Source organism: Physeter macrocephalus, unplaced genomic scaffold (genome assembly GCF_002837175.3).
Source record: "Physeter macrocephalus isolate SW-GA unplaced genomic scaffold, ASM283717v5 random_60, whole genome shotgun sequence".
Classification (NCBI taxonomy): domain Eukaryota; kingdom Metazoa; phylum Chordata; class Mammalia; order Artiodactyla; family Physeteridae; genus Physeter; species Physeter macrocephalus.
Genome location: NW_021145343.1, coordinates 93,782 through 118,030, shown reverse-complemented (window position 1 = coordinate 118,030; position 24,249 = coordinate 93,782). Strand labels below are relative to the sequence as shown.

At 53.5% G+C, this 24,249-nt stretch overlaps 1 protein-coding gene across 8 annotated transcripts in view; it reads right to left on the bottom strand.

Annotated features, from left to right (window-relative positions):
* LOC114484823 (kelch-like protein 29) overlaps nt 1-24,249 on the bottom strand; it is a 114,675-nt gene that overhangs the window by 15,765 nt on the left and 74,661 nt on the right. For 4 of the 8 annotated variants that reach the window (XM_028483713.2, XM_055082274.1, XM_028483711.2 and 1 more), the window contains exon 2: nt 11,947-12,276. In XM_028483713.2, coding sequence (XP_028339514.1) covers nt 11,947-12,231 — 285 coding nt within the window. In that variant the 5' untranslated portion in view covers nt 12,232-12,276. Of the gene's footprint in view, nt 1-11,946; nt 12,280-12,720; nt 12,940-21,739; nt 21,800-24,101; nt 24,178-24,249 lie in introns of those variants that run through there. The other 4 variants (XM_055082276.1, XM_028483714.2, XM_055082273.1 and 1 more) reach the window with 4 other exon arrangements.

Sequence of the window (24,249 nt, the reverse complement as noted above, 5' to 3'; positions counted from 1 at the left end):
CAGCGGCCATGGCCCATGGGCCCAGCCGCTCGGCGGCACGTGGGATCTTCCCGGACCGGGGCACGAACCCGTGTCCCCTGCATCGCCAGGCGGATTCTCAACCACTGCGCCACCAGGGAAGCCCCTCGCCGTTTTTAAGTATACAATTCAGTGGCATTCATGACATTCAAAATGCTGTGCAACCGTCACCACTAATCCAATACTTTTTCATGACCCCAAACAGAAACTGTACCCATTAAACAATAACTCTCCATCCTCCACTCAACCCCTGGTAACTTCCAATCTACTTTCTGTCTCTGTGAATTAGAGCATTTATATTTATAGAGCACTTTTGCTTTGCTATTTCATGTGGACCTCACAACAGTCCAGTGGAGTGGACCCTGTTGTGTCCGGCTTATAGGTAAGGAAGCTGAGTCTTGGAGAGCTTAAGTGTCCGGCCTTGAATGCCATCTCCTGACCCCAGCCTGGGGTTCCCCCCCACCCATTCCCGGGAGAAATGCCTCCCAGAAAGAGTACGGTAACAAACAGTTACCTTTTGCTGCTTCTTTCTGTTCCCCAAAGCAGTGCTGAGCTTACGGGGAAGGCAGCCACAAGTCATGGCTGCTTCAATCCCGCCTGATATTAAGGGTCAGCCCATGATTCTGTGGCATCTCCAGTGCTTAGCCTAGGTTTAAATCCAGGGGAACGCCTGAGGCACCCACAAGACAGAGCGCCCCCTGGAGTGTAGGTATTGCTCCAAGCCCATCCAGCAATACCTGAGGGCAGTTGTGATGATCTAGACTGGCCTTCTGGGATGGAACAAGCCACAGCAGTCTGAACGTAGCCACAAACGTGGACCCCAGCCGTGCACTATGTTGTGGACCAAAACAAGAAACCCTGAGAAAGAGAGAGAAGTTGTGGCTCAGTGGTCCCCAAGATTCTGCCTCTGAGCAGTGTCTACACCTCCCACATGGCCTGGCTGTTAAGGGAGGAAGGTCGGGCCATCACATCTGGGAGGTGTGGGGCTGGACGACGGAATCCTACACTCTCTTTGGGCCTGATACCTGCAGTTGTTTCAAACTGCCGATGAGCTCGGCCGCTTCAGTGGGGAGCCCGTACTATCTCTTTAGAAGATGCCGCTAACACCTGGGGAAGATGTTAATGGGAAGATGTTCAGCCGGTTGCTCGTTCAACAGATTTCACTGAGGACTGTCTGGGTGGGGCCTGTCCGAGCTCGATGCCTGGACTCTGGAGCCGGACTGCTCAGGGGTGAGTCCCAGCCCTGCTGAGTGATTGTGGGTAAGTCACCTGGTCTTTCTCATTCTAAGCAGTGGTTGTCATAACGACCTCAGAGGGCTGTGATGAGGATTTAACAAGTTAATGTTGAGCAGTGCCTGGAACAAAGTAATGACTACACAAGTGCCTTAAATGAAACGAACAAATGCGAAGGCTGCAGAGAATTACAGGCAAATGGGAGAAAAATCCCAAGGAGGTACTAATAGTTGAGAGATAATGTTATGATCCCAGGACTCCAAATGCTTTGGGAGAGATGGGAAGAGGCGCAGGACCTAGGGCAAAGGCCTCGATGTGGAAAATCTGTGCTGCCAGTGTGGCTTTGTTAGCTGCACACGGGTCCCGAGAGTGGGCCCATGAGGGCTTCAGTCTGGCTCACATGCAGCCCCCATCTTCATCCTCATCATAGGCACCCAGAGAAACTACTCTTTTTTGAAGACTCATCGACCACGTAGATAGGTGTAGGTAAAGGTGATAGGTAAATATGACGTCAGAGGCATTCATCCTTCCTACCCCAAAAGTAGGTGCTAAATAAATGAATAAATATTCATATGCATAAATTCATTCATTCTGTCCTCAAACACTTATTGAGAACCTTTATATGCTTGGTATCACATGTGCCTTATTCCTATGGAGTTCACAGCCTAGAAGGAGACATATTAATGAATGGATAAGTACCATATATTATAGTTATTTACAGGGACATAAAGAAATGTGTCATGGGAGAACAAGAAATAATAGCATTTTTTTTCACCACAGAGGTGTTAACATTTAGGGTGTCGGTTGTAGGATGAGCGGGAGTATTTCTGGGCAGGCAAGAGAGGGAATGAAAATTCTGGTAAGAGGAAGTGGCAAGTGCAGAGGCCCTGGGGTATGAGAGCACCTCTCATGTTTGGGGATTGTGGCTGAAGTGGGTGATGGGAGTGAAGCTCTCAAATGACCCATGGCTCAGGCACTCCAGTGTGTTGGTGGATTTCCCTCGGATAGAAACATGGTCCCGTGAAGTGTGAGGGTCATAAGCTACGCCCTGGGGTTGGCATTCAGGGAAGCAATAGAGAGCAGAATCCTCGTACACAGCAGTGAGCTGAAATAAACGAATAATAGGCAGAGGGTGCTCACAAAGGCTGCTGCAGCCATTTTTAGCAAGTCAGTGTGCCGGGTGAGGTCTGGGAGATGGAAGAAGGCATCCAGCTCGGGAGCTGTCTGTGCAGTGGAGGCAGTTTTAAAAATCATTTTTTTTATACAACCAGTAAATGCATTATCTCAGGTAACAGAAGCCCAGAGGAAGGTAGGGATGCAGCATTAGGGCTCTAGTTGCATATTTCTGGAATTCTCTTGTTTTTTCTATTCCTTGTGTGTTGGCTTCATCCTGAGGCTTGTAGCATGATGATTATAGCAGTTCAAGGCATCATGTCCGGACACGACAGTGCCCAGAGGAAGAAGGATTTCTTCTTTCTTGTGACTCTTCCTTAGAAGCAAGAAAACCTTTCCCAAAGCCCCCAGATAGGATTATCCTCATGTTCCACTGGTCAGAATTGGGGACCCTTCCTAAACTAATGACGGGGAAGGGGAAGAGGATTACCATGCCTGTTTTTGTTTTTGTTTTTTAACATCTTTATCGGAGTATAATTGCTTTACAAGGGTGTGTTAGTTTCTGCTTTACAACAAAGTGAATCAGTTACACATATACATATGTTCCCATATCTCTTCCTCTTGCATCTCCCTCCCTCCCACCCTCCCTATCCCACCCCTCTAGGTGGACACAAGGCACTGAGCTGATCTCCCTGTGCTATGCGGCTGCTTCCCACTAGCTATCTATTTTACATTTGGTAGTGTATATAAGTCCGTGCCACTCTCTCACTTCGTCCCAGCTTACCCTTCCCCCTCCCCGTGTCCTCAAGTCCATTCTCTACATCTCCACGCCTGGTTTGGAATCATCATAATCCCAGTGGGGACTAGGGCTCGCTTCCCCTAAGCCTGGGAGGTGATGGACACCTGAACAGAACTGAGGCTGGGTAGACAGCCAGCAACCCCCAGGACAGACCTCGAAGGTTGCTTTGTCAAGCCTGGTGTGGTTCTCCAGCTTCTGCACGCCCCCAGTGAGGGCTATCTGACTCACTTGCAGGCTTGGCCATTCTTACCTCCCTATTCCTGCCTCCTATCCCCTAGCCTCGTGGCTTTAGGGCCACTTCTCACCCAGTGAAGGAATTCTTTAAGGAGTAGGTCAAGAGTCTGGATCATATTCAATGCCAGTCTGGCGCCGAGCTGAGTGGGGCAAGAAGCACTATACTTGCTGGCAGCCCAGGGAGGGGCCGTGGGGAAACTCCTGTGGCCTTCTGGGAGCACGAGAGGACAGCAAGCTTGATTGAGCTGCCTGGGCCTCCGGAGCAGGTCTGGCAAGAAAAGGCTCATGTGGTGACAGAAGAGTGTTTTTCCTGAGGGACCATGGCAGGCATCAGCCAGCAGTTTAAGTCAAGAGAGGGACATGCTGAATGCTGGCCTTCTGTGATCGGAGTGGGCACCTTGCTTCTCTCCCAGCTCCCAGGACTCCTGTCATGGTGCCAGAGGGTCCAAAGTATTCACCCGTCTTCTCCATGAAGCATCAGGAGAGGGGAGACTGGGAAGGCAGGACCCCTACCCTGATCGAAAGGAAAGGCATGTGGAAGGAGTCTCTGAATGCATACTGATGCTCTGCTGAGTTCTCACAGCTATTTGTTTGCCAGAGGAAAAGGAGGTTTCCTGCCGAAGGGTTCTAAAGATGCAGATTCCCAATGCAAATGAATACGCCTGGACCAGTGGACACGGCAGCAGAGCTGCACAGAGAGTTCTCCTAAGCCTTCATTTTACGGCAGCGAATGCGGTGTTGAAACGTTGATAATCTGCTACTTTCCCACAGTGTAGCTCTGCAGGGACTCCACCATGACTCTTTCTCAGTGGCATGATGTTTGGGGAGGACTAAAGCCAGTGTGGCCGCCTGTGTCATGACAGTGAATAAAACAGGGAAAGGGTCTGTCTGGGTTTGGAGGAAATTCTCGCTGAAACGAAACTAAATCTGTAGATGCTGATGGTGAACAAATGATACCGAGGGGCATTCAACTCTCCTTTTTATGTTTGTTTCCCTGAGTTATTTTTACTATTACAGACAGTTTCCAGTTAAAAAATGGGTTGGGTTCTGAAAGTTCATTTGTAATTTGGCTGTTTAGAGTTTGGAACATACTTTCCCTATAAAAAGCAATGTTATATATAAATGGTGATGAGATTCCCAGGCTAGTTCTCCAAAAGCCTACTGAACCCATAATGTAGCTGAAATACTGTCCTTCTGCAATGAAAAAAAAATTGTTTAATTGCACCATGAGTAATTAAATGAAACAGGGAAAACCATTAAAACTGAATAAGAAGTAGATTTATGTTCATCTTGAATGATGCTGTTTGCAGAAAACCTAATTTAAGAAGAGGCCTTTCCAAGGGCTTTTTGGGGAATGGCACGGGATTTATCCTCTTAAGGAGAAAGAGCCAGGACTCTGTCTGATCTGCAGCTACTGAATATTTGCTCCTATAACTGGCTCCCTTTCTTGATTTTAGGCTCATCAGAAAGTCTTCCGGTCTAAATTTCTTTTCTTGTGTGGATTCTCACAGGGAGAGAGTCACTGTGCAAAGTCCATGAAAGTGGTCTCCTTGGGGTGGATTTTTGATTCTGAATCAGTAGGTTAGCATCTGCCCTTGTGAATGTCCCGGGAACAGCAGTGTCCCAGTCCCACCAGCTCTGGGGCAGTGACGGGATCAAGCGCTGGAGCCTTTAGGACTAAGGTCCAAGTCCTGGCTGGTATCTTACAAGGTTCCCTGGGGGCCAGCTGCACTGCCTTCTCCCCGGCAACACAATCCTCGTCAGGTGTCTCCTTTCAGACCTCCCTAGGCAACTCTTGGTGCGGATGGCATGTGTGTCACCCAGGTGTGTGTAAGTCACAACTGCCCCCTGTTGATGCTGTCTACCAGGCCATGTAGATTGATTGACTGATTGATCAGATTGATCCTATTCCTTCTGTTTGAGGCATGCGAGCCTTGGCCGGAAGCTAGAGGGTGAATAACTGTGTTTAAACAAGTGTGCTGGCAACACTGGGGGGCATGTGGCAAAAACGACCACAAGTGCTTCCCATCCTTGCATGCCTGCCCCTTTGCAACGTGGTGTAGCACCTTCTCGCCAGAGGCAGGGTTTTTATTTTTTTTGCCCACTCCTTGAATCTGGCTTGGGCATGTGACTGCTTTGGCCAATAGGATTTTAGCAAATGTGCCTCAAGCAGAGGCTAGAAAGGCACTTGTGCACCAAGCCTTGCCCTCTTGCTGCTCCCGGAGGCCTGAGACCCTCATGCGAACATGTCTGCGGCAGCTGTGTGGAGGATAACAGGCCGCACAAAGAACGGAGACATCTTGGCTGACAGTCCACTCAGCACAGATGTGTGAGTGAGGCCATCCTAGATCATCCACCAGCCACTAGCCACCGTGCAGCTGACCACAGACAAAGGAGAGAGCCCAGCAGGGATCAGCCGAGCCCGCCCAGCCCAGAACTGGCAACCAGCCCACAGAACTGGGATGGTTTTAAGCCACTAAATTTTGGGGTGCTTGTTATGCAGCAAAAGCTAACTTATATACCCTACTGGCTCCAGTCAAGCACATCTTTTCACAACCTTCCTTTGGAATTCACAGCTACCTTTCATCCAGACTATGGCTCATCCCTTACAAACATGGGAATTTATATAACCTTCTCCCCTCTTTTTGCCCCCTTAATCAGAAATCTAAGAAATCAAGACACTCAGGTTTACCCTCCCCAAACTGTAGGCTTTGACATGGATGCTTGGTCAATCACGACATTTTTCAATTTTGCATACACTTTGTGACCAATGGATGGGTTTTAAGTCAATGAAGATACTTCATGACTTAAATGAAGTATTTAAGTTGTGTCAATGAAGATACAACCCAAACTGTGGCTGCCACTTAAAGTGCAGGTCAAACCCATTAGCTGGGTATGAACATACACAAGTTGTCTTATGATGCATTATCAGTGCCTGATAATGTATCACAAGGGAGAGCACAGATTCTCATTCATGGGGCAAGAAAGAGCCTTCTAGAGAGAAGCACGCACAGTCTGGAAATGCGCTACAAAAGGGGCTTGAGTGATTTTTCCAACTGAGCCCACTCAGTAGCCTTTGGTTTTCAACGTGAATACAAGAGGAAAGAGAGGTCTGCTTCTCACTTTGTGCAAAAGCCGCCTTTATCCATTCTTGGACCCACCCGAATCACAGGAGGAGGGGGGACCCCGCTGCATGGGGCCTTGTGGTCATTCACATGATTCTCCATAGAAACCCCAGATCATCTCCCCCAAGAGGAACAATTCTCCAAAGAATTTAGGATGCACGAGGAAGACGTTGTCTCCAGGGTCGCTGCTATGATGACAGACATTCCCCTTGAAAGCCCCAAATGCCCATAAATGTCAAAAATCTGGGTGTTTGGTGCTCTGAGGATGGAGCCTGCAGATTCCATGGCCCCTTTCTGGGCTAAGTTTCTCTCTTCCCGGCCCAGATTTATTTTCAAGGGCTTAGCTTCGGGGAACGACGGGACTGTTTCAGCTCCCATCGGGGAAGGAGTGCTCCTGACCACAAGGAGAAAAAGCCCCCAATACATTTCACAGACATCAGCGAGGATTCTGCAAAGTCCATTCTTTCAAGAACAAAATTGCATTTTATGAAGCCGTCCCTTTTCTGTTTCATCTGTCAAGCAGGTTTGCTGAGAATAATTTAAATTTCACGCAGCAGCAACTGCAGGGCAGCGGTGCTTCCCTCCCGTCCCATAAACAGGCCTGCCTGCCGAGTCTCACTTCTGCTTCTCAGCAGCACCCTCCCCCTGGAGCCACGACTGCCTGGGGCCCAGAGTGCCGGGCTCGGGGGTGGGGGTGGGAGCATCCAATGAGCTTCCCTTTAGCCTACTGGCTCTAACCAACAGGTGGACTGGTCGCCCCCAAATGTATGGATATTTGGTCGGACCCAGTCTCTGATTTACCTATTTAAAATTAACTTTTATTGAGTGTTTAACAAGTGAGGTACTGTTCTGTGCTTTTCTACACATATTAATTTAACCAATCCTCACGACATTTCCATGAGAAACATACTATTATCATTCCCATCTTATAGACAAAGAAACTGAGGCTTAGAGACTTACTCAGCTCCTACATGGCAGAGGTAAGATTCAAACCCAGTTCTGTTTGACTCAAGGGCTTGAAGCTCTCACCAGCTGTGCCATGCTGAATCAACATAATCTTTGGCCTAAATTTTTCTGCCTATAACACAAGATGTATCTATTTATCTATCTATCTATCTATCTATCTATATACCCATTTTCTTGCCAAAATTCAGTGTTTGCTGCCAGCTAGGTGGATGAGAGGATGGGAAAAGTTACTATAACAATGCTGCAGTATTGGTTACCATGGTGAATGCACTGTGCCAGGCAGCCTGGGGTGGGGAAAGGAGCCAGTCCAGGCCGATTCTCTTTCTCACTCCCTGGGTGACCTCTGCAAGTCTTTCTTTCTCCAGGTCTCACCCTTCTTTTTTTTTTTTTTTTTTTTTCTTTTTTAAAACGTTAGGTTCTGGTTTCTTTCTTTTTAAAAAATAATTAATTAATTAATTTTATTTTTGGCTGCGTTGGGTCTTCGATCCTGCGCGCGGGCTTTCTCTAGTTGTGGTGAGTGGGGGCTACTCTTCGTTGCGGTGCATGGGCTTCTCATTGCGGTGGCTTCTCTTGTTGCGGAGCACGGGCCCTAGGTGCATGGGCTTCAGCAGTTGTGGCTCGCGGGCTCAGTAGTTGTGGCTCGCGGGCTCTAGAGCGCAGGCTCAGTAGTTGTGGCCCACGGGCTTAGTTGCCCTGCAGCACACGGGAATCTTCCCGGACCAGGGCTCGAACCTGTGTCCCCTGCCTTGGCAGGCAGATTCTTAACCACTGCGCCACCAGGGAGGTCCCAAGTCTCACTCTTCTGATCTACAGAATAGAGGGGCTGGGTGGCACGGCTATTCTACTCCTCCTGGGCTCTGGGAATTTGTGGCCTAGAGGATCAAGAGCTGACCTAGGCCCCAGGGAAGCAGTTTATTGGTCTGAGCAATGACAGAGTGTGTGTGTGTGGGGTGTGTGTGTGTGTGTGTGTGTGTGTGTGTGTGTGTGTGTGTGTGTGTGTGTATGTGTGTGGGTGCATCTGGCCAGGCCCTCCTCATGCCTCAGTGGCCCAGGAGTCTGTGCTCGTCCGGTTGGCCTTTTGGCCTTTCATCTAAATCATGCAAGAAATCCTCAGGCCCCGGAAAAAGGAAGAAGCCAAAAGATCAACTCAGGCCTGAAGGCAGCAGTGACAGAAAGACTTGTCATCACTTGCCTAACTAGCTGCTGGGAGCATAGCCAGCCCCCCACCCTGGAGATGCCCGCAGCCCCCAGAGCATGTGACGCTCAGCCGGCTCCACGCCCAGCCCACGGGGGATGCTAAGGCCTGACAGTGTTGACACTTGTTACCTTGTTGCGGACCTTTCCCTGAGTCCTCAGGGGTGGCTCGGGCTCACATGGGGCGCTAGACTCTTCAATGAGGAAGCCAGGCCAGTACATTCAAGCAGCCTTTACTACACGCGGGGCAGCAGGAACACACAAAAGGAAGAGGAACACACAGCCCTGCTCTGGCTTCCATGCAGCTCGCTGTCTCCCCCAGTCTTCCACCAGAGGGGGGCCTTGGCCCTGTGTAGATACTGGGCTTTGTTGGAGGAAAGGGCCCAAGGCTGACAAAGGCTTTAACATACCTCCCCTCCGTCATCTATCACCAGGTGGTGCTGACTCAGTCTCAGTTTGAGGCCCGCTAGACGCCCCCTTCCCTCCAGCCCATCTTGCTCCATGTCACCTTGGTCATGTCACAAGGCCAGCTTGAGGCCTAACCACTCACAAACCCAATTCCTCTCCCCGCCTGCTTGTGGCCTAGCTCCTGTCTCTTATGTGAAGACTTACCTTTTCCTCTTGGTGAGGCCAGCAATGATCACCTTTCCTTACAGGGGCATGGCCTTGTCCCATAGGCCTCCTCTGGGTGACTGTGACAATGGTGATGGCGATAGCACCTCTATAGGACTTACTGGTGCCGGGCTTGGCTCTGTTCTGAGCACTTTACACGAGTTTTAACTCACACAATCCTCACAACAGCTCTGACGGCAGGTACTACCACCTACTCCCATGTTATAGAAATGAGGCCTAGAGAGGTTCGGTAAGTCATCCAGGGTCACTCAGCAAGCACGAGATAGAGTGGAACTCAAATCTAGGCAGTCTGGCTCCAAAGTTTGTCTTTATCCACTCCATGAAGCTGCCTCTGTCCACAACCTCAATGGGAGAGACATTCTCAAGCCATTTGTCCAGGCCACAGATTCATTATTTTCTGGCCCGTGAGCTCCCTGAGGGCAAGAGCCTGCCCTTGGCTACTCAAAAGACGCAACTGGTTGACCAGGGAAACCGCAGATACCTCCGTTTGGCCTGCCTGTCGCTTGATGTGGTCCTCGTGTAGGGTTAGACAAATAGGCTGGGGACAGGCATCTGGGGGGTCGGCAGCTAGGCCAGAAGGGCAGAAAGGCACCACGGCCCAAGTTCAACCACAGTGCCCTGGACGGAAGACACTGCTGCTGCCTGCTGTCCTCCCTGCCTCCGCACACCCAGTTCTCCTGAGCACCCCGAAGAATCCAGGGCGCCATCAGGCACCTCTGCTTGACGGGACAAGCCCCTGCAGGTGTGAAACTGGGCTGGAGGTGGCTATGGGGGCAGGTGTGCTGAGGAGCTGGCTTTCCTCACAGGCATGAACTTTCAGCCCCTGTCCCCCCCAGCCACTCAGCTCAGTCCTTGCCCAGCTGTTGTTTTCTGTCTGACACTGGATTCCTTTCTTCCCATGTGCTGTGGTTTGGAGCCCAGCCAGTTAGAGATGGTGAATATTGAGCTGCTTGGGAGCAAAGCGGGAGCTGCGTGGGCAGGGCGGGCCCTCGCCGAGAGGCCTCGCCACTTCCCTTGCTTGGCGGGGCCCAAACCCCTGAGGCACAGCCTGATGCCGTCCCTAAAAAGGCCTCCCTCCTTGAGAGGGCAGAAACCATCAAGTGGGCTCCCAGGTCCCGCTCCTCTCTCTCCACCTGGAGTCCCCAGCAGTCAGCTCCAGAGGCTGCCATCCTCCAGATGGCCAACAGCTGGCCTAGCTGAGCGGCTGCCAGATGTGGCCGGCGGGGCAGCCGGCTGGGTCCACTGGGCAGAGGTCAACGCCTCGGAGCAGTGCTGGGGGCTGGCGCCTGGGAAGGAGTGTGTTTGGCTGGTCTGGGGGTATCATGCCCAAATCACCCTCCATCTCCTCTCCCCCGTCCAACATTCCTTCCCTCCCCACCTCAGTGGGGCGGTGTTTTCATAACAGGAAAATAAAATCAATAAGGCACTGCAGAAGATGTCAGTGCACTCCGAGCTGGCCTCCAATAGCTCCATTGTCTCGGGCCTCCGCCGGCAGCACTCGCAGTTATTAATGGGAAGCGGGGCTGAAAGGGAGTTTTGAAAATCACCGAGACAAAGGCGCGGCACACCTGGAGCACGACTTTCCAATACCACGTCCGCCTCACAATGGCTGGGGCCGGGGCTCCCCGACCTTTAACTTCTCCCACAACTTTTATGAAAGCAGAAAAGAAAAGACTAGACAAACACACACACACACACGCGCGCGCGCACACGCTGGCCCTGAGACGCTCAGATAGCCCCTAGGAGGCAGCTCTGAATGGCTGGCAGAGGCAAAGTGGCCTGCAGGGCCCCTGCCGGCCCAGGAGACAGGACGGCAATGAAAGGGCTTCCTGCCACCGGCCTGGGTCCCCCTGTCCCTTCAGGGGCTCTGAGCAGCGTGAGGGGGCCCAGCTCGTCCGGAAGCTAAGCAGCAGCCTTGGCGACATTGTCATTTTGATATCGCGGTTGGTAAAACAGACTGCTTTCTGCTATCGTTCCCCGGGCTGTAGCCGCCTCCAGAAGAGGGGGAATGACCTGGAACTAACACCCCTGAGGCCTGGGTCCCCGAAGAGGGCCCACCTTGGACCTGCTCCCGCAGACTCGGTGTGCCTCCATATACTCAACTGCAAGGCGGGTGACAGAAGTACTGATGTCATGGGGTTGTCTGAGGCTTGGAGGAGACAGTGATGGGAGTGTTCTCAGTACTAATACTGGTTAATAAGTAGCAGATTTATGACCATTTAGGACTGACTGCTGCTCAGTATCTTCTTCCAAACCCAAGTAACCGGGGTCCCAGGGGGCTTGTCTGGTTTACAGGCACCTGGTTAGGAAATCTATATGGCCAACCGGGAGTTTCATGGTCATTTCACTGGTTAAATACCCTTCATCAACACGGCAGGGGACAACGCGGGGCCTCAGCCACCTGCTCGTCTTCCCATGTTAGTCACAGAGAGAGGCTTCATGGAAAATAAAACCACGCGCACTTTAACTTAAATAGGCGCCCGGCGCAGCCCCGGGGCTGCCCGCACTCTGGAGAAGGCAGCGTCCAGGGAACGGGCTGCGGAACTGTCCCGGGGCTGTGGGGGAAGCAGGCCCCTCCGCCCGGCTCCTTGGAGGTGACGCTCCGCACAGCGGACGCCAGGCAGGTCTTACCTTGGAGGTGACGGCAGAGGCAGAGCTGGCCACGAGGCTGGGGATGGCCTCGCTGCTGCCGGTGGTGCAGGGCGCGGGGGCCGTGGCGGGTGTGGGCAGCCGGGAGGGCACCCCGGGTAGCGGCAGGAGGCCGGGCCGGGCGCTGAGGCTGCTGGCTGTGCCGCCACACGCCCCGGTGGTGGCACTGCAGATGCTGGTGGTCCCATGCGTGCCGTTGGCACTCCACTCGCGGCGGTCCCAGCCCACCCTGTAATCTCTTTCGAAGCGGCTGTGGTGCCGGGACATCTCGGTGGGCCGCGGTTGCTCCTCACGTGGAAACAGAGGCCGGACCTGCTGGCACAGAGTGGAGAGGAGGGCGATTTAGACCACCGGCAGCCCTGCCAGGACCCGAGGAGGACAGCAATGGCTTTCAGCATCCATTAAGCGCCTTCTCTAGCGCAAAGAAAGGGCTCTCAAACGTTAGCTCATTTCATGTTCACAGCAAGCCCACAAAGCATGGGTCATTAGCCCCATCACAGACGGGAATAAATGACTTGTCCGGGATCACATGGCAAAAGTACAGTCAACGAGATTTGAACCCAGTCACAGTTTAAAGTAATCCTTTCTGGTTGGGAGCATCACGTTGCCCTGGACGATGCAGATGTGCGCCTTCTAATTATGACTTGGGATTTTATCCCTCCATCCCCACTGTGAAAACAAGATCCCGTGGACCCCCCAGGCTGCGCTTTCCTCAACCCTATGATGGGGTGAGAGCAGCCACGTCTGTAGACTCACTTTGTGGTGAACAAGGCCCTTGACATAGATCTCATTTGATCCTTGGAGCGGCCTGTGTGGTGGCAGGGTCGTCCCCACTTTATGGACCAGGGAACTCATTAAGAATAAGTGATTCGGGCTTCCCTGCTGGCGCAGTGGTTGAGAATCCGCCTGCCGATGCAGGGGACGCGGGTTCGTGCCCCGGTCCGGGAGGATCCCACATGCCGCGGAGCGGCTGGGCCCGTGAGCCGTGGCCGCTGAGCCTGCGCGTCCGGAGCCTGTGCTCCGCAACGGGAGAGGCCACAACAGTGAGAGGCCCGCGTACCGCAAAAAAAAAAAAAAAAAAAAAGAATAAGTGATTCCCTCGAGCTCAGAAAACTAGAAGATGAGAAAGCGGCCAGGATCTCCAGCCTCCAGACCGTGGCTCATTATACGACTCAAGTCCGAGAAGGTGTTAAGCCTCCGGGACTTGAGAGTTTTCTTTCATAACCTACAAATCCGTTGCTGGCACCAGAGCCCCTCGTGCTCCCTGGCCTCTGTCAACCAGACCATCTCCCACACAACTTTCCCAAATATCCGAACATAAGGCCCTCAGTGTTGTCATGGAGACCTAGACACACCAGATACTCCGAGGGCCTCCTGCATCACCGGGGATCATATTTTGCACAGCACGACAATGACTTGCCTGGCTCCCTGCCAGCCACCCTCAGTCAGGAAGGATGTAAAGATACAGGAGAGGCTGTCTCAGTTGGAGAGGCCTCAGCGAGGCAGAGGCAGAGGCAGAGGGGACAACATAGGCAGTGCCGGGTCACCGATGAGGGTGAGTGTGGGGTCTGCCTGCACATCACATCCCCAGCCCTGTCCCGGCTCAGGCACAAGGGATGTGGTCATCTATGACTCTTTTCCATTCTCCACCCACTTCCTGTCTGGGGTGTGAGCTCCTGGAGGTCAGGGACAGCTCCTGGATCACTTTCCTATCCCACCAGTCCAGCTCAGCCTGGGGACTCCGGAATTGTTGGCTAGTAAACTGACCAGTTTATTTTTAAAATCTCTGTTAAGCCTGATCCTAGTCTGGTCTTGGCACATCCAGAACGTCCAGAAGTGGCCAACTTCTAGCACCACAGAGCCAGAGCCAGGGTCAGCCCAAACCGGGTTGTGGCTGGCGGGGCCCTGGCAGCCACTGTCCCTTCCCTCGGCACTGCCCCCTCTTGCTGGGCACATGACCCCGAGGCCTGGGCTCAGCCTGCAGGCCTACCTGAAGCAGAGCTGACCGTAACCTCTTAAGTTGGATGGTGGGTTCACTGTTTATTTCATCACTATGCTTCACGGCTTACACAATGCCACAAAAGTTGTTTTTTCATCTATTCAATATTAATATCATAAAAATAAAAATAAATATCCCTTTGATCACCCTCACAAACTTTTCCGAGCGAGGTCCTCGGGAGAGATGTCTACACTTGGCTCTGGTCACCTTCCCTCCTCCAGGTCACACTGCAACCGGCTCCCATGTGGCTCTCGCTCTGGCCACTCCTTGGGGGACTGTTCTCATCGAGGTCAAGAAGGACCTGCTCGGGCTTCCCTGGTGGCGCGGTGGTTGTGCGTCCGCCTGCCGATGCAGGGGAACCGGGTTCGCGCCCCGGTCTGGGAGGATCCCACATGCCGCGGAGCGGCTGGGCCCGTGAGCCATGGCCGCTGGGCCTGCGCTCCGGAGCCTGTGCTCCGCAACGGGACAGGCCGCAGCAGAGGGAGGCCCGCATACCACAAAAAAAAAAAAAAAAAAAAAAAAAAAGAAGGACCTGCTCGTTCCATTCAATGGGACACTGATGGCCGTGCCTTCCTTGAACCCCCCCCTCCCACTTGGCGTGGTTGATGTCCTTCTGGAAAGCTCCTCTCTGCGGTTTCTGTGACATCGTGCTCTCTCACTTTTTCTCCTTCCTCTGCTATTCCTTCTCAGTCTGCTTTGCAGGCTCCTCTTTCTCAGCTCTTCCTGGAGGGCCCCTACTTCCTCCCCTTTGCTCACCCTACCTGCTCTCCCTGGATGACCTCATTCAGCTCTCACCTCTTGACTGACGACTCCCAAGGCCACGTTTCCAGCTCCCTCCCTCTCCTTGCACCACGACCACCATCCTACTGCCGGAAGGTACCTAAACCTTGTAGTCCCTAAATAGACTCATTGTTCTTTGCCCAAACACGCATTCTCAGGAATTCCCTCTCTCTGAGAAAGCCGCATGTCCCCATGTCCATCCCCATATTTCACAGCGGGGTCTTTGCGTCTGTTGCTCTAGTTGTTTTTCAGATCTGCCCCCCTCCATCTGCACATCCATCCCAAATCGTGTCTCCCACATGGATTATCCCAGTCGGTCCTCTGCCCCCAGCTTCACCCTTCTTGTCCATCCTCCACCAACTGCCCTTATGGCTTTTTTTTAAACATCTTTAGTGGAGTATAATTGCTTCATAATGGTGTGTTAGTTTCTGCTTTACAACAAAGTGAATCAGCTATATGTATACATATGTCCCCATATCTCCTCCCTCGTGCGTCTCCCTCCCACCCTCCCTACCCCACCCCTCTAGGTGGTCACAAAGCACCGAGCTGATCTCCCTGTGCCATGCGGCTGCTTCCCACTAGCTATCCACCCTACGTTTGGTAGTGTATATATGTCCATTCCACTCTCTCACTTTGTCCCAGCTTACCCTTGCCCTTATGGCTTTTTATAGCACCGGTCTGGTCACCATCCTCTCCTCTCCTGCTTTAAACCCTATCCTTCAGAATACAATCCAGATTCCTCAGGGTGGCCCAGAGGACACTTGAGCATCTGGGCTGGCTCACTTTTCTAGCATCACTGTTCACTCTTCCCACCCCAGAGGCGATGCCCGGCCATTCCAAACGCTGTACAGTTTCTGAGGGCATCGCACCCTCTCTCACCTCGGGGACAAGCGCCCCCCTGCTCCTCTGCCAGAACTGGCTTCCCCCCTCCCCCTGGCTAAGTCCTGTGTGTCAGTTATGACCCAACTCAGGCACTGACTCTTCTCAGAGGTTGCATTGACCCTCACCCCCACCCCAGGTCAGGTGAGAGGCGCTCCTCTGTCCCCCTGAGCATCTGTACCCACCATCATCCCAGCATCCATGAATGGCTGCTGTACGTTTACTACCTTGAGAGTAAACTCCAGGCTTATTGTCTCTGTAATCTTAGCACCTAGCAGCGTCTGGCATAGAAGGGTGTTCGCGAACTGTTGACTGAATGAACAAACACATGTTTATTCCTTCTTAATTGCTCAATGTTTCAGGAAGGGACAAACACATTTGTGTAAAGGGAGAACCTCAGACACAAACACCTTGAGTCTTCCAGCTGGAAATTCTGTGTAGGCACTGGAGTTACGAAATGTCCTACCTTTCTAGGAAATCAGAACTGGAGTCTCTAAGGACAGCTCTGAAAGGAGAATCTATGTGTCCAGGGTCAGCTGGACCGCAGAACTTAGACTCTGGTCTCCTGAGATTCACCTGCCTAGGCAGGGCTCTGGTTAATTACCAGTCCCCCCAGGGGTGACTGCTTCCCCAGGTTGGATCCTAAGTGGGGCAGAGATGATGTTCCCAGTTCAAAACGCTGTGTCCTCTTTCTGCTCACCCAGAAGACCCGTCCAGCCTCCCCTGTAGTTAGGCTGGGATCATGCATCTGAATTCAGGCAGACAGAATAAGTGGGGAGGGGCCCTTTAAAAACATCCTGTATGATCCTGCGGTTCTCTCTGCTTGCCGTGGCAACCTCAGAGGCCGCATCTCCCAGCTGGTGCAGCGATCTGACGGGAGAGGGGTGTTCCCTCAGCGCTGGACTTGGCACGATTGGGACATAAATCTTTATCGTGTTAAGGCACTGAGGTCGGCAGTTTGTTACCTAAAAGTCTAGTCTAGCCTGGTTGATACACGAAATCAGCCCCTACGCTCCTACGAAACAACACAACCTCACATATTGTTAAGGAACCACCTCCTTCCAGCTGGTGAGGATGGAGATGAGGAGGGCTGGCTTTCAGATGGCCAGCAACCCTGCGCCCCTGAGGCGTGCCCCGAGGTGGCAGAGTGTGCTCGGGGTCAGGTCAAGGGGCTCCTTGGCTCCAAGGACACCACTGTTCCTGATCATACCTCTCAGCTCGCTGCCTTGGGCTGGGCCGCCTGCTGGACCACACTGTGGTTCCCCCTTCCTCACAGCCCCGGTGTGAGGCAGGAAAGCTGGCCCAGCAGCTGCCCCTCCGGGGGTCCCTGCTCATCCCTTCAAGTCTCCTGAAAACGCCGGAGAGGAGATGGAGACTCAGGCAGCTGGAGGCCACACAATCTGCTCTCGGCCTCATTAAGTGTACCCAAAAAAAAGGTCATCTATTTGCATGGCAGGTTTGGGTTCAACTTCACTCCTCAGTTTAATTTCCCCTTTCAAACGGAACGAAAGGAGAGTGCTGCCTGGTGTACCCTGGTGAGACGGCAGAGTGCCAGCACCAGAGGAGGCCATGTCAGTACTTCCTGCTGGGCTGTGGCCCCTGTGCCCACACAAGCATCCCGGGCGGTGGGGGAAGAGGCATCAGGAAATGCTCACTGGGGCAGGAGGAGGCCCCCAGCGCACGAGGCATCTCAGACGAGACTGGTCAAGCGATTACAGACGAAACATGTAGAAATGCTTCCTTGTCACGGCACGCGCCTGGTAGGCGGCCTATGAACTGGCAGAGCCTGGCTCGGGGCCCAGCACCGAGAGAGGAGGGAGTCTGTCCGCAGCCATTCCCGAGCGCGTGGGGCTGTTTACCGGGAACCAGGGCTCGCACCTGGGTGGGGTTAGCGTGTGGCCAGCACCTTTTCAATTCCATGCACGTGTGTGAAGAAAGAGCTCTAGGGTCTAGAAAATCCTATATTCGTGGGTGGAGGCAGGTCAGGCCGAGGTCCAGGGTAGAGATGTTTGGGGGCAGGTCCTGGGTTAAATCTGAAAAGTCACCCAGAGGTGGGAGTTTTGCGTGTGAGACTTGGCTCCGGCCTCTGGGATCCTGAGTGGCAAAACTGTTTCTCCACCACGAGTACTGTCCTCTGCACCGTCCCAGGGATGCTGGGCTGACAGAGAGGAGGGGACACCCCTGGGGCGGGGGGAACCCCATTTTTCCTTGCCTGAAGGCACATGCCTCCCGGCTCCTAAAATGCACGCACCTCCACCATCTCACTTGGTGGCCCCCTGTGCAGACACCCGGGTTTCCACTTTACAGAGCCCGACCCAGATCCAGAGAGGCTGAGCCTGGGCCCAGTGCACCGCTAAGGAAGCCGGTCCCAGCCTCTGGTTCCCGGTCCCTTCTCTCTGTACACACCTCTCCTCCCCCCAGGGAGAGGGAGAGGAGGAGAGGCCCTGCCTACAGAATCACAGCAAACGTGAAGAATGGGGTGAACGTCACTCTGGGATGCTCCTGGTGGGCCAAAGTGCTGCAGTGAATGCACAACCATTGTTCCTGCGCCACCCGTCCCCCACCCCCGCCCTGCCCCCGTCTCTCTGTTCAGAGCCTCAGCACACACAGGCACTCCCTGAACCTAAGGACAGAGTCCCCCCAGCACCCCAGAAATGCAGCAGGGCCACGCTGACCAGCTCCAGGGAGAATCACGACCGTCAAGCCCAACTACCTCAAAGCTGAGAAGATCCCTTGGAAGCATTACAGAGGCCACCCTGGTGTGCCCCGTAGCATCTCCGTGCCCCGTGAGGAAGGCCTTGTTTGTCCAGGGCTCCTCTCCAGGAGAGAGTGGAGGGTCTGTTCTTGCCGCCTCCAGTCCTGCGGGATGAGGTGCCAGCTCCCGTGACGGCTCACCTGCTCACCAGAAAGGATGTGTGCTCCCCTGGGAGGGGCCCTGGCCTGGGACCTCCACACACAAGCTTCAGCCTTGGGCTTCCCTTCCATCCGGAGTGAATGGAAGTTGGAAGTCGGCTTTCCTGCCTACTGGGCACTGGGGGCAGTTCCTCGATGTGGCCAGCACCACTAGAGCACCAGGTGTGCAGGGACACAGGAGGGACCACCCGGTCCCCGGGCTCTTTCGACTCCCTTGGAGGAGTCGGCCGGGTTGCTACCTGGGATGAAAAGCAAATGACGAAACTGCCCCAGCCCCTGACTTCCAGCTCCTACCCCAAACCTCCACCCACCGCCTGTCCCCGGAACCCTTATCTCCCTGCCTCTCTCCTTCTCTGTGCTCCTGAGGCCCAGACAGAAAGCATGTCCGGGGCCTCCACTCTGCACCCATCCTCCCTTGTCTTAGTTTCGCTGCAGCTGCTGAAAAGGAGTAATTCCACCTGTCTGGAATTTGATCCAAAGTTTTAGGAGTTATTTTATTTTTACATTTTCTATGCTGTGGTTAGGTTACCTCTATAATGATAGAAAAGTTAATGTCTGTACTTCGGAGTTGTATAAGAAATAGTCTGGTACTATGGAGCCTACCCTATGCGTCCTTCCCCGCTGGGAAATACGGGCTCCACCCCAGTCGGTGCCTGGTTTAAGGTCCAGTTCAGACTCTGGAAAACATGCATAGAGCTGAACCCTTCCATGCTCAATGCTCCTGTCTGACCCCGAGAGCTGGGCAGGCCCCTGGAGTTCGGCACCTCTCCGGCCCTGTGCACAGGCCAGCCATCGAGCTGTTGCGTTCCGAGGCCTCTCTGCAAAGGGGCCCACACTCCTTGTTCTGTTCGGGGAAGCCGTACCTAACTATCTGCCTGAGTCCAAGTGCTGGGCCTGGCCCCTCTGCTCTGCCAGCTCAGCCCTCGGTGACCGCTCCAGGACTCAACCCGGGGCCCCTGGGCAGTGGAAAGAGAGCCGGGTAGAGAGTCAAGAGGGTTAAGTTTGACCCCCAGCACCACCCCTTACTAGCCCCAGGAACTCGGGGATGCTGCAGGTTATTCATCTGGAAAGCGGGGATGGACAGCTCTACCTGCGCCCAGGGCCTCTGTGAGGACCAAACTGTAAATCCTGTGAGCCCCGTGCACACGGGGAAAAGCCTTATCACTGGGTAATGAGCAGATCTGAGTTACAGGGCAGAAAAGGATAGTCCTGCAACTCCAAGGCCAACAGCAACCTGGCAAGCTTCTGGGATGAGGACAAAGGAGGCTGTGAAATACGAAGCTGTGTGGGTCTGTGTCTCACAGACTCCCTGAGACCGCCTGTGCTGGGGGGACAGCCAGGACCTTGCAGGGTGCTCCGTCCCCCGGGGCCACTGGGAGACAACACACTGGGGTGGAAGGAAGGTCATCCTCAGCTGAACATCTGTGACCTAGGGGATCTCCTACTGCAAACCCTACAGGCTGCCCTGATGGATGGGCTTCTGCCTGAAGCTCAGGGGTGCCAGCATGGACCCAAGTCCAGGGCCCGAGGATGGCCTGGAGGAGGGCAACCAGCGGACACCAGGCTCAGCCCTGCTGCCCGGGCTGTATCTCTGTAATTCAGTCTTGTGTACACCTGCTGGATACCAGGTCAGCATCCTGCCCCACAGACTTGCCTCAGCATGAATAATGCATGAATAAATAAGTACTGTGACTGTCACAGTCCTTTCCTTTGTATTGTCCATGTGGGGCTGGGGCCCAGGGGCCACTGTCCAGGAGCCCACGACACTCCTGAGGCCCCGTGCTCGAGGACCAGCATGCTGTGCAGCCCTGAACTCGCTGCAGGACGCGCTCTGTGCCCCCCACTATTGATATGCCCCGTGTGCACACGCTGTACCCGGGATCACAGGTGACCAGTGACCCTTCCCTCCTTCCTATCATTAAGGCACGCGGAGGAGTGGGCGCTGGCGGTAAGGACCTGAAGGTGTGATTAATCCACAGGCCAGTGGGGAGCCTGCACTGCCTCTGGACAGGAGGCTGAGGGATAAGCCACGGCCGTCCGGCCCCGTAGGAAACCGTGTGAGTGCCTCATCTCAGGGAGACACACTGCCCAGCTGGCTGGAACAGTCGGTGCCCATCTTTCTTATTTTCGTTTCCCTCTCTGCATCTTTTAGCCTTTCTTCTGGAGCAAAATAATCAACAGCAGCCAGAACACCGTCTTGGCAAATGCAATACAAAGGAATTCTACAGGTGCTTCTGGAGAAGCCCGCTTGGCCCTGACTTGGCACGGATGTCAGCAGGAGCTGGGGGCACCCCTCGGAAACGCCTCCCGGCTTCCTGGGGCTGCCTCGGCTCCCACCGACTCCCGTCCCCACCTAGACCCCACTGACTTGGGCGACTTGATTCTGGCTGAGGCTCAGGGGTGGGCCTGCTCCAGCCCCTCCTGCAGGAGGCGTCCTCTGACCAGCCCTTTCTTCTCTGAGATCCAGAGGCAGGCCAACGACCCAGAGATGGGCTGGCACGTTCCACCGCCCAAGTGAGCGCCGCTCCTCAAGGGTGTGCTCCCTAAAGACAGGACCCCCCCCTCTGTTTTCTCCATGGAGCTGACCGGGCACAGGCTGGGCACCCGGGGACAGGACACAGGAAATGCTCCCAGATCAAAGTGGCAAGCCCTTTCCAGCTCGGAACACACTCTGAGGCAAGAGAGGCGCCCAGGGTGAAAAAAGCAAGGAGGCCACCCTCTCAGGTCTGGCCCTGAAAGCGTGGCCTCCTTACAGATTTCCTCATCCGTCTTATCCAGTCCAGTTCCTGCTCCTGGGGGGAGGTATTCCTCAGCAGGGAGCAGGTGTTCAGCACCTCCAAGTGCATATAAAATGTTCGGGTAGTGGGGGCCACGTGTAGGTGCCAGACTGGACCCAGGGCCCTGTTTCAAATCCTTTGGACCAGCTCAGAAGCCAAGGAAGCTCTGGAACAGTCACAGGCTGACACTAGCCTCTTCCTGTTCTCAGCCAGAGGAGTGACCTAGGTGTGGTTTTATTGTTAGCTCCTTTCCTTAAATACCAAGGCCCCAGTGAACTGAACACAGCCATTGCCGTCATATTTCGCCCCTGCTCTGAAAGGGCCTTTCCCTTCCACATGCTTTGGGCATCCAGGAGGGACTACTGTCCTCCTGTGAATACCATCCGCCCCCCCACCGCCCCCCGGCCAGCCATCACTGGTCACTCACTCAGCAGGGTAAGTGTGAAGGCTTCCCAGTCCAGGTGCCAGGCTGCGGTGGCTCATCGCAGCCCCGCTGCTTAGCTGCTGGCAGGTTCCAAGACCTGCTGCAGCTCCAGGGTCTGGACCCAACCAAGCAGCTTCTACCAGGCCCTCCAGGCTGGGGGGAGAAGGGAGTCAGGGATGCGATAGCTCAGATTAGAAACCAGGGCAGTGACACCTGACCTCCGCTTCCCTTCCCCAGGGGGCATCAATCTCTGTAACAGAGGGCTTGAGGGTGTCATCTTCACCTTTAAAGGAAGACAGGGAACCTGCTTTCTCCACCACCAGCTAAACCTGCGTGTATTTCCTAGGTCTTGGCTCATCCAAAGCTTTGGGGGAGACACAACCCAGCAGACCCCAGACCAGTGAATGGACTGGCTCAGGGGAGGGCAGGGAGGCAGCCCCTGCATTAAAGGTCCAGTGGTGGTCACGGCAACAACAGCATGACCTTGTAGGGCCACAGTGTTTACCCTTCACAAGGGTCTTCAAAAGCACCACGTCATTTCCTTCTCACAACATCCCAATGGTGTAGGCAGGGATGTGTTGACACTGGCTTTTATAAGTGGGGGAGATGAAGATGAGAGGATGAAGATGAGGGCCTGGATAGTGGTCTAAGCACCCCCTGCCCAAGTGCAGTCTGTGGCTCTGCAGCATTGGTACCACCTGGGGGCTTGTTAGACTGCAGAATCCCAGGCCCGGCCTCAGCACTACTGAGCTGAAATCTGCGGTTTTCACAAGATCCCCCGGGAGGACCTGAATGCAGGTAGGGCCTGAGACACACCAGCCTAAGATCCGTCCATTAGCAGGACCAGAGTCTGCCCTAGGACCCCGGCGCTCTGACGCTCCTACAGTGCTCACCACTGCGCGTGGTTCTCGGATGGCCCCGGGGGGCAGAGGTATTTTGGAGAAAATCTACATTCCATAATTACAGGGCTTAATACATGACCTAAAAAGACAAATGTTTCAAAATGCTTTTCTGATCATAGGTTTCCAGAAAAATGCCACCAATTCCTTTTCTGGGCCCAATTTCTAACACAAAAAGCAATCTCCCTGCCTCAGAAAGGTGGTATCCAGTGCCTGTGTTAGAGGAACAATATTAAAAGAACAAACCTCCCACTTCTGTCCCTTCCCGTGTGCACCTTTGCTTTGAGACATTCTGGCTGTGGGTTTTGATGCAGTAATTTTTTTTTTTTTTTTCAAAAAGGCACACATGATTCAGAGCCTTTTCTCACGGGACTAATTGACTAGGCATTTGTGCTATTGCTACTGGTGTAAATCATGATAATGGTGATAATGAAAAATAAAAAAGATATTGGAAATGACAGCTGGCAGCATAATATCAGCATAAACTGAGGGAAGAAGGGAGGTGTGTATAGATTAGGGGCTCGTAAGCATGTATGGCGGGCGGGTACGGTTTGATGGCATAGAGGACAATTACCCAGAGTTATCATGACAAGGAACCATCTTTGCTCCTCCTCACTCCCTGTTCTTGGTGGTTTCACAGAAAATGGAAACACTAGAGTCTGGAGCCTGCTTTCCCACGGTCCTGCAAACACACGATTGCGGAATTGGGAGCTAGACTTTGCAGTTACTTCCCTTCTCTAAGCAGGCCTCCTGCTCTCTCACAGGCTGCCTCTGGCACGCCTGATTATTCCGAATCTTGCAGAACTGACTAGTTCAACAAGATGTCTCTTCACAGCAAATGGTGTTCACCAGTGACCCGAACTGATGGATGAATCCTACTCGGTGCCTGGAGCCAGACCTAGCAGCAAGAGCTGCGAAGAAGAAAGACTAATACTCGCTCTCTATTTGGCTGCCAAAAAATGCTCTTGCAATTTGCTCTCTTCTAGACAAGGGTCTATTCAAAAGTCTATTTGGAAACATTAGGGAACGGCCGTCACATGGCTGGCAGATCATCCTGCCTGTGACAGGATATTATCTTCCTTGGGAGAGACTCGACTGTTTTTTTATTTCACTGAGTAAGTAGTGTCTGGACTGATGGCTGCAGAATTGCCCCAAGGGCTGGGGACATTAAAATCCCTGTCCAGAGTGAATGCAGAACCAACAGCCACTTCAGCAGCAAGATTTGTGGCACCTTCACCGGCGCTGGCGTGAGCACGCTGCTCTCTCTTCTCCATCTCTGGGGGCTCCTGCTTATCCAGAACCCCTTCCTGGGAAATTAGTAGGTAGCCTGCTTCCTCTTCTGGGGCTCCACATTCACGAGTCAGGACTCTGCCCCCTTTTCCCTCCCAAGCAACCCCTTAGGCATGCTCTTGATTAATATATGCTCTGCCCTTTCTTTGTCAAGTCGTATCAAATTTGCTGACCACCTCTTGCCTTCATTATGACTGGCTCTGTGCAAGATCCTGAAAGCAGGCAAGGATGGGGCAAGGTTCTGGCTTTCGTGGAAAGTAGCACTGTCAAGAGGAAAGCACACAGTAAGGATAAAGAAAAGCATGAGCACCCGTGGGCTCAGGG